General features: G+C 51.4%; 1 protein-coding gene across 1 annotated transcript; it reads left to right on the top strand.

Annotated features, from left to right (window-relative positions):
* Positions 1-219: 219 nt before the first annotated feature.
* On the top strand, positions 220-6,136 carry NOP2 (NOP2 nucleolar protein). The gene is made up of 16 exons (XM_079310194.1): positions 220-403; positions 480-525; positions 600-688; positions 1,754-2,013; positions 2,301-2,344; positions 2,464-2,636; positions 3,372-3,571; positions 3,666-3,755; positions 3,835-3,922; positions 4,018-4,158; positions 4,331-4,470; positions 4,723-4,812; positions 5,069-5,191; positions 5,278-5,375; positions 5,474-5,604; positions 5,685-6,136. Exons 1-16 carry the CDS (start codon positions 298-300, stop codon positions 5,942-5,944), a joined length of 2,079 nt encoding a protein of 692 aa, XP_079166320.1. The 5' UTR covers positions 220-297; the 3' UTR covers positions 5,945-6,136.
* The last annotated feature ends 3,663 nt before the right edge of the window (positions 6,137-9,799 follow it).

Raw genomic sequence — 9,799 nt, 5'->3', positions numbered from 1 at the left:
CTGTTTACCCCCTTGCCCGGCTCTTTAGCCCGCCTGTACCTGCGGCCGGAGCCCCGCTCCCGGTGCTGCCGGGGCCGAGGAGCGGCGGCCCCACGCGGCCCGGGGGCGGGCGACACGCGCCGCTGACGATGCCTACCGTCACTGGGCAGGACCAATCAGCGGTCACGGTTGGCGGCGCTGGCCCATGGGCGGCGCGAGGCGGGCTTGCGGTGCGGGGGCGGGCCCGCGGCGGGCGCGTGCGCGCGGCGGGAAGCGCGGCACGCGTGGCGGAGGCGCGCGGGGTCCCGCGGCGCGGCCATGGGGCGGAAGCTCGACCCCACCAGGAAGGAGAAGCGCGGCCCCGGGCGCAAGGCCCGCAAGCAGCGCGGCGCCGAGGTGGAGCTGGCCCGCTTCCTACCGCCAGGTAAGTGCGGCCTGCACCGGCCCGCGCCCGCCCCGCGGTGCCCGCGGCCGTCTGACCGCCGCGTGTCTTCCCGCAGAGCCCGAGACCGGCAGGAAGAAGCTCTCCAGTCACGGCAGGAAGAGGTGAGGGGGCGGTTCGGCGGGCCGGGGGGTGCGGGCCGTGCCGGGGCTGATCGCCGCTCCCCCTCCCGGTGCAGGGCTGCGAAGAGGCGGCTGGCGGCGAGCAGCGGCCCGGCGGGGAGGAGGCCGCTCGCAGGAAGAGGAGGAGGAGAGCGGGAGCCGACAGGTGAGTGGGTGCGAGTGGGTCCGAACCGGGCCGGCGGGCCCCGACCCGCTTCCTTCCCCCCGGGCCCTGCCGCCGCCGTCCTGCTCCGGCGCCGCTTTTAAAGGAGGGAACATTTCATTATTTTAACTCGCAGAATCCTGGGGTTTCCTGAGTTGGAAGGGATCCATGAGGGTAATTGAGTCCAGTTCCTGATCCCGTTCAGGACACCCCAAAGCCACACCATGTGCCTGGAGGTGTTATCCAAACACTTCTTGAACTCAGACGGACTTGGTGCTGCCACCACTTCCTTGGGCACTTGTGCCCAGCCACCCTCTGGGTGGAGAACCTTTTCCTGATGTCCAACCTAAACCTCCTCTAACAGAGTTTTGATTGCTGTTCCCTCAGATCCTGACGCTGGTCACCACAGAGAACAGAGCAGTGCCTGCCCCTCCTCTTCCCCTCAGGGGGAAACTGCAGCCTGCAGTGAGGTCTCCCCTCAGCCTCCTCTTCTCTAGAACAGACCCAGGTGTTCTCAGCTGCTTCTCACAAGACTTCCCCTCCAGACCCTTCATCATCTTGGTTCTCTTTTGGGGTCTCTCTAATAGATTATAACAATGAATTCTATCTGATTTCTGGTGGCTGTCATGCTGGGAGGCTATGTTGTCTGAAGAACTAGTCAAAGGTCTCTCTTCTACATGCTTAATCCATTTTTTAACTAGTCCTTCATTCACACAAGGTTATTGCAGGCTGTTTTTATAGCTGAAGCTTTTAAATCTTTATGTAGCCCCAGAAGCTCTTGAAGTGGAAGGAAGGATAGACAAAGATTTGGGACAGAGGGTATCCTAATATGTCAGAGCAAATACAGTAAGAATTTTGTTTTAATTTGATAATTCTGGTTAGATCTGAAAGGTCTGCTGGGGGAGAGGTGAGGATTATGGCCAGAACCTTATGAGATGTAGAGAGCAAACATTCCCTCCCTCTAGATAGGACTCAGGACTTGTACTAAGACCATTTTGTGGAAGAACTGGAAAAACAGAGTAGCTGATATTGGAAATAATGCCTTTTAACTACTTCTTCTGCCTCTAGTTGAAGGGCAGCTGTCCCCACAGAAGGAGAAACATGCTGTAAAGGCAACAGGACAAACTGCCCGTGGCCGGTCTGGCTTCAGTGATGGCAATTCCAAGTGGCTGACTCCAGCCAAAGCCAAGAAAACCCAGCCTAAAGGAAACCATGTGGAATTATCCAGTGATGGTGAGGTGGAAGAGGGCAGCTGGGAGATGGAGGAGGATGGGAGCAGTGAGGAGATGATGGATGATTATGGTGCCTCGTCATCAGAGGAAGAAGAGGTAGGAACTTCTTACTCTTAATTACACAAGTAATACTTGGTGCTGTTGGCTGAAAGGACCCCTTGGGCCTGGGGGGGAAGGATGGCTGTAATGATAGGGGGTGGTGAGATGGTGGAGAACTTTCCCTTTCCTTCACAAGAACAATTTCAAGTTTAGCAGCTGATTCCAGCATAACATTCAGTGTTTTTGTTTGTTGTCCCTTTTAAGTAGAGCAAGTAAATTTCAGATGATGGAAAATAAGGGGACAACTGTGGATGTTTTTTGATTAATTTTTTGTCTCTATTCAGCTGCTGCCTATTGAAAAAGCTGCCCTGAAGCAGAAGCCTGACAGGTGAGTGTGTAGAGCCTTTCCTGGGTAAGTGAGGAGCCTGTGTTCTTATTATGGTCATTTCTGACATTTAAGAAATGGCAGTTGAAAAGTATTTGTCTGCTCATGTTCTTTGTCCTTAGGGAATGCTTCAGTGAAGATGACAGCGAAGAGGAAGATGAGGAGGAAGAGGAAGATGAGGAGGCAAGCAAGCAGAAAATGGGACAGAAGGAAGAAGAGGGCACGGATCTGCAGCTCAACCTGGATATAGATGAACAATTTAAACTGCCAACTAATGAAGAGATTGAGAAGGAGGATATCCTTTTATCTGTGACATCCATAAACCATGTGCATGGTGCAGCACGGGGCCTGGATACAACCAAAGAGCTTTACTTGGACTTTATCATGCATTTGCTTAGCAAAAGTGTCTGTGCAAGGTATTTTTAGCTGAGCTGTCCTAATAGATAGTGTATAATGCTGTGCTTCTGTATAGCACAGTTAGGAAATCTGTGACACCCTGTATGTGGCTTGGAACCTGCCCTAATTTCCTTTCTAGTCCTAAATACATATGGATGCCTTATTATGTGGCTCCTTATTACACACCTGTTGGTTGTGGAAGCCATTCCCAGAGTTTCTGGTGACAGCAGTTCTAACATCCAAAGTGCTTGCTGCTGGACTTTGGTAGTTTTAATTTCCTGCCTCCCTTCTTACTTTCCTCTGTACTCCTTGGTTGCCCTTGGGGAACTTCTAGTCTCTTTTCTGCTGCAGGTAATGCTTTCAGTATTAAAACAACTTATTGGGGTTTTTTTCCCTATTTTTCTCTGTTTATCTAAAGTTAATCTTTTAAACACCTTCTAGTTCTGCCTTGTGAACATTTTTGTCCAGTTTCATTCTTTGAATCCTGCATCTGCTGAGCTCTGATGGAAGCAGTGTTCCAGCAGAGCCTTTCTGGCACAGGCACTGCTGTGAGTCCAGCACAGCTGATGGCACTGGTAGAGAGCCCCCTGTGCGAGTTCCTTGGCTGTTGGTGATTCCTTGACAGTGTTCCCACCTGCCGAGCCACCTGACCTGCACGTCATCCACCAGCGCATCCAGGGCAACATGGAGGTGCTGCAGGACTTTGGGGTGAAGCGGGAGGAGGGGCGCTCCCGGCAGGAATACCTGGCGCTGCTGCGCCGGGACATGGCCGCCTACTACTCCTACAGCGACTTCCTGCTCACCAAGCTCATGGACATCTTCCCGCTCCCTGAGGTGGGATCCTGCCCTGCCCGTAGCTGTGCAGACCCACGGGGGTCAGCTGCCTCCCTGAGAATTGGTTTTTATCTCTGTCCCTTCTTCCATCCAGCTGATAAACTTCCTGGAGGCTAACGAGGTTCCGCGCCCCGTCACCATTCGCACCAACACGCTGAAGACACGGCGGCGGGACCTGGCCCAGGTGAGCAGGAGGCAGTGGCTGTGTCCTGAGCTGCCTGTCTCACAGAGCAGTGTCTCAGTCCCTTCCCCTTGCCTTGCAGGCTCTGATCAACCGTGGTGTGAATCTTGATCCCCTGGGGAAGTGGTCAAAAACTGGACTTGTTATTTATGACTCCACTGTGCCCATTGGTGAGATCACCTTCACCCTACAGGGCTGAGCTCACCCGCTTCTGCTTCCCTTTCTTTCATATGTCACCTTCCTCTGTTCTGCCTTCCCTGCCCAGGTGCCACCCCAGAGTATCTGGCTGGACACTACATGCTGCAAGGAGCCTCCAGTCTTCTCCCTGTCATGGCGCTGGCTCCACAGGAGAATGAGCACATCCTGGATATGTGCTGTGCCCCAGGAGGCAAGACCAGCTACATAGGTACTACCCTGGAGCCTTGCGAGGGATGCTCTGTCAAGTGAGGAGTTTCCACTGGTCTGCACAGAAAAGGGGAATAGAGAGGAAACTTGAGGAAAGGAGGGGGTGGCGGTCACTGGAGACAAAGGCACAGGAGGTTCTCAACCCCTGGGTGGTGTGTTTTGCCCTCTGGCAGCTCAGCTTATGAAGAACACAGGAATGATCCTGGCTAATGACAGCAGTGCCGAGCGGCTGCGTAGCGTGGTAGGGAATTTGCACCGCCTGGGAGTTACCAATGCTGTCGTGAGCAACTGCGATGGACGCCAGTTCCCCAAGGTATGTTCCTGTTTACAGTGCTTACCCAGAGCTGCTGGGCTGTCCCTTTAGTGAAGCTGTGCTCTCCAAAGTCACCTGCCACAGGAGGATGAGCAGAGCTGCAGGGGAGTGTGTTTGTTACCTGAGGCAGGAAGGTGGACAGGGAAGAGGGAGAAGGAGTATTTCCTACCTTCCCAGTCTTCTGGTTCCCCTTCTAGTCTTGGCCTTGTTTTGACTCTCCTTCTGTGGGTGTAATTCCAAATCTGCCTGTAGGTTCTTGGAGGGTTCGACCGTGTCTTGCTTGATGCTCCTTGTAGTGGAACAGGCGTCATTTCCAAGGATCCTGCTGTCAAAACCAACAAGGTGGGTGACCAGTGCAGTCTTAAGGGTGAGTCACGAGAGGAAGGCCTTTGGGGCAGCTTCATTCTTGAGAGGTACCTACAATACATTTTGCCTCTTCTTTCTGTGTGTAGTGCTACAACTATTTTTTTGAGATTACTTTTGCAGAAGACTCCAGACTATTATATGTGCATTGCTGTCCTGTCATTCCCTCCTCCACAGCAGAGGACAGGGGTGCTTCCCTGTACCTGTGGCATCCTAACCTACCTTTCTCTCTCAGGATGAAAAGGATATCCTGCGTTGTGCCCACCTGCAGAAGGAGCTGCTTCTTAGTGCCATAGATTCAGTCAATGCTGCCTCAGAGACAGGGGGCTACATTGTCTACTGCACTTGCTCCATCATGGTAAGTGCCTTCTATCATCGTCTGCTGTGGTCACCTCCTCCTCAGGAGATGGTGAGTTTTGGATCCTAACGTTTAGTTTTTGGCAGGTGGAGGAGAACGAGTGGGTTGTGGATTACGCCCTGAAGAAGCGCAATGTCCGTTTGGTGGCCACAGGTCTGGACTTCGGCAAGGAAGGCTTCACCAGGTGCGTGCCCGGTCACAAAGCTGCACGTGTGACTGCTCCTCGGAGGCCAGGTTTGAGCAGAAGTGTTCTATCACTTCTTACCCCACTTCCTCCTTCAGGTTTAAGGACCGTCGCTTCCACCCGTCCCTCAAGTGTACGCGGCGTTTCTACCCCCACACGCACAATATGGATGGGTTCTTCATCGCCAAGCTCAAGAAGTTCTCCAATGCCATCCCGCAGACACAGAAGGGTAATGTGGTGCTGCAGCTCAGCTGAGCTGGCTGGGGCTGCCAGGCGGGTTCTTCTCACAGTGCCTTTGTTTCATTCCAGATGAAGAGCCCGCTGTGGAAGCAGCAGCTCCACCCACTGTCCCCGACACTATCGTCACGGAGCCTCTGCCAAAAAAGAAGAAACTTGAGGGATCAAAAGCTGATGAAGAGCAGAAGCTGCCCCAGCCTGCTTTGAAGAAGAAACGTTCATTGCAAGCACAGAGGAGACCCTTGAAGGCTCTCCGGCCTTCTTCCAAAATGATGCGGCCTAAAGTCCCTACCAGGAAGAAGAAGCATAGGGTGAAAGCGAATGGACAGTGAGAGGAACTGCTTTTCCACGTGTTGGTCCCTTGGAGAGCAAAGGCTGCTGCAGCTCTGTGTGTAAGCCCACTTTGCTGCTCTGTGCAGATAATCTCTGCAGCTCTGAGCACCTGGGACAATGACAGCCCCCTTTGCTCCTCTCCCTTTGCATCAAGGACTGATGCACTGACCCATTAAAAGTTTTATACTCTTGCTCAAGTCTTGTTCTTTATCCTTGGAACATGAAATACAGAATTCTGCCATGCCCTGTTATTTCTTTGCAGCAGAAACCCCTTTTACTTCCAGCTTATGCTCTGGCATTTCTGGTGCCTGTCTTTATTCCCTATAACAGGGATATTTGTGAAGAAGCAGTGGGAACTGAAATTCTTGCTGCCTGTATGAAGTCTGTATTGTGTGGAGCTGTCAGCTGAGTGCTTTGTCTGGGCAAAGCTGTAACCCAGTGGTTCCCTAGTTCCCTGTCGTCACTTAGTTCACACTTGTGACTTGTTCCCATTTCACCATTATTCTGTTCCCAGCAGTCTCTTGTTACAAGGGGTTGTTGGTTGGAGACAAAGGACAGAACTCTCTGAGATCCTTGTTACAAATGGCAACTGTTTATCATGGCAGCCTTCTTATATAGGGGGTTTAAAACTCCCGGGCTAGACAGCTGATTGGTCTGGTCTTAACACCGCCCCAGCTCCCTAGTGCTACGTCTGCGTTCTAGAACGAACATGACTGGATGAGGTCTCTGTTTAAGTTCAAATCTAACCTATGATTGCTCACCCAGGGGCTTGTTTTACTTTTCTAGAATGAGCCAGGCCAGCCAACTTGAGTTTTGTGTTACAGCTAGTTTTACCTTGTCCAGCTGCAGACCAGCTGTGCTGTGGCAGTCTCAGTTCTTGGCCTCCCAGACTTGAGCAGGGATTGCTTTTGGTTTGTGGAGCAATACAATGAAATTCTTTTTGCATTTATGTTCACCGAGATGCAGCTGCTTCTCCTTAAGACATAGCAAACAGTGGTCTGGGCTGTTTATATTTAAATGTCCTGGTCTGCTACATGTCAGGCTGTAGCTTTCCCACTCACTATTGATACCACCAGGCCCAGAGTGATCAGCAGAAACCGAGGGAGCCTGCTGTGATGGGTGCCCAGGGAAACACAAAACAGCACTTACAAAACATGAAGAAGGCCTAATCCTGTTCTTGTTCCCTGGCCCATCAGACCTGCACTACACTGGTGGACTGTCTGTGCACAATTTGGTGGATCACTGGCAGATCAGGCTGTGGTGGTCTGTCTGCTGCCTGGCTCTCAGACCTCCTTTCCTGCTTGCAGGCTAGCCCAGCTTGCAGTTAGCTAGCTGATGGACAGCTGTGTGCAAGCGTGCAGGGAAAACGGCTGGGATTAGCTTAATGTGAAGCCAGGACAGATGGTGGTAATTGGGAGCAGGGCTCAGCCACACAGGCACACTGACCAGCAGCCAGTCTCTGTGTGACTGGCTCCAGTTTTTCCTCTCTCCATTTCCTATGCTCAAGTCTCCCTGATTTAACTTGATGCCTCCCTTTTGCCTCATTCAATCTTTCCCCTCAACATCCTATAGTGAATTTTGCTCCCATAATCTTCCTTAAAACAGTGCATGATAAACTACATGGTTCTGCAGTTACCCTCAAACATCACAGATCTGCTCTTTCCCACGAAGCCCATGATAATGCTGATTTTTTTATCAGTTGTGAAGTTTCTGGCTGAAGCTCTTCAAGGTTGCACTTGAGTGGTTTCTGTAATGGTTCAGTGTCTCAGGAGTCCTGGTCTTTGTTACTGACCTTGTTATCTTCTGCTTTTTAGAGCTTATCTATCTGTGTGTTTTATTTACTATAACACTGTTTGCAGTAGGGGGGAGGAGGGGGGACTGACTTTATCATTTTGTGTTGGATAGCCATTAAACAAATATCTTCATAGTTGAAAATTAACGTTTTTTCCCATGCTTTCCCAGTGAATTAGGTCAGGGAGGAGCCTCTGAATGCAACTGTCTCTCTTTGGGCTTCTGTGATACAGAGGACCCAAGGGAAAATTTTCAGTGTCTTTCAAAATAATTAAATAAATGCTAGGTGCAATAGCACCCAGGGAACAGAATTAGTGCTTCAATACTGCATTTCTAGTACCCCCATCTGCACAAAGACTGTAAAACTGGGAAATGTGCAGAGAGGACCTAATGCATCCTAAATTTTGGTGAGAGAAGCAACAAGGGCCTCTGACAGGTCTGGGCCTGTCCTTTTGGAGCGATGCTGATGTGCCCTGTGTTGTTCCTGCTGCCTGCTGAGGTAACCATGTGAGTGTGCTGCCTCAGCCTGTGAACCAGTTTATCCTGATAACCCCAGCAGCAGGGATAGAATTTTCCTGGTTGGGATCCCAAGGTAACTGTCTGATTTCCAGCAATGTCCAAATTATGGAATTTCAGCCCTGAAATGCAGGAATACTGCTGCTTTAACTGTGTCAATCACACTTCTCTCTTACTGAGCATTGTTCCAATCTCGTGGCATGCCTGCGAACCTCTTGTTATGGCCGGGAAGAGATGGGATAAATTTTCATCTCTCTTTGGTGGTTTGATCTCCTGCTCTTGATTTCAGCCATTGCAGTTATCACTGCTCAAAGAGAGAATGTTGAGCATGACATTGAAATGCTGCCATCGAGCTTCAGAGGCAGTACTGGGCAGGCAGCAGCTGGGGACAAAGCTTGGTGGTTTCCTCTGCAGTCTGGTGCAAGGCTGTGGTCACATTTGGCTTGTGCTTGCAGCTGCCTTCTTACTCTTGGAATCTTTTGTTACCTGCAAGCTGAGATTTCTGGAAAATGTGACTGCTGGATCATCTTTCAGTACCTTCCTTTAATGTGTTTTAATATCTGAAAGCTGCTGATAGCGTGGCTTGCAAGAGCTGAGACAGAGCAAAGCAAGAACTGAGGCAGATCAAGGATTGAAAGCAGATCTGAGGGGTAAAAATGCTGACACAGATTAAAAGCTGGTTGAGAGAAGTCGTGATATCTGTTCCACTGTGCTGTGTGCAGTCCTTCTCCCCACACTGGAGCCTGCTGGAGCTGCCATATCAGGGCACAGTGAAGAAGCAGCTGGCAGCTCCCCCCTGCACCCCGGGAGGGAGGGGCAGGTCCTGACTGCTGCACCCTTCGGGTGCTGCAGGAAGGAAAATTAGGATTTCTGGGGACAAGAGTGCATAATGGAAAGGGCAGAGACTCCAGTGGCCACGGGGGCTGGTCACTGACTCCAGTGATGTCATGTGCTGTAATGTCTGTTCTGGGCCAGGTGTGCTGCCTCTGCTTGAATTGCCTCATGTCTGGCTGTATCCTGAGGAAAGGGCTGAAATCCTGCACAGCACATTTCAGAGACTTGAGTATGAAATTTGGATCTTCATGCACTGCACGAACCACCCAGAGATACAGACACTTTTGTAGGGGCTGAACCCACGAATGGCCCAAGTCCCACCAGTGGGTCTTGCTCCCCCAGGCTGTCCATCCCTGCTCGGGAGGCTGTGGACAGCTTCTGAGGAGGATGTCTGCAATCCCCACCTGCCTGAGGGAGGCAGTGGGGAACTGCTGAGAAGGTAAAGTCAGTTAGGTCCCAGACTCTAGTAGTGCCTAGAACGGCCTTCCCATGGAGACCTGGCTCCTAAACTCCCTCCTGGCCTGGTGTTTGTGTATTTTTAGAAGAAAATCCATTCCCTCCTTTGTTGTTAGACAGGAACATTTCTGGGTGTTGTTAAGTGTGGCAATCACCCAGCCACTGGTGCCAGCTGCTCCTCTGCACCAATTTCTCCTCATTTGCACCCAAATCCAGGCAGCTGACTGGGCTGATGACTTTGCTAGGACCAAAAGTTG

This window comes from Erithacus rubecula, assembly GCF_903797595.1.
Source record: "Erithacus rubecula genome assembly, chromosome: 1".
Taxonomy (NCBI): domain Eukaryota; kingdom Metazoa; phylum Chordata; class Aves; order Passeriformes; family Muscicapidae; genus Erithacus; species Erithacus rubecula.
This window is presented reverse-complemented; position numbering and strand designations above follow the sequence as displayed.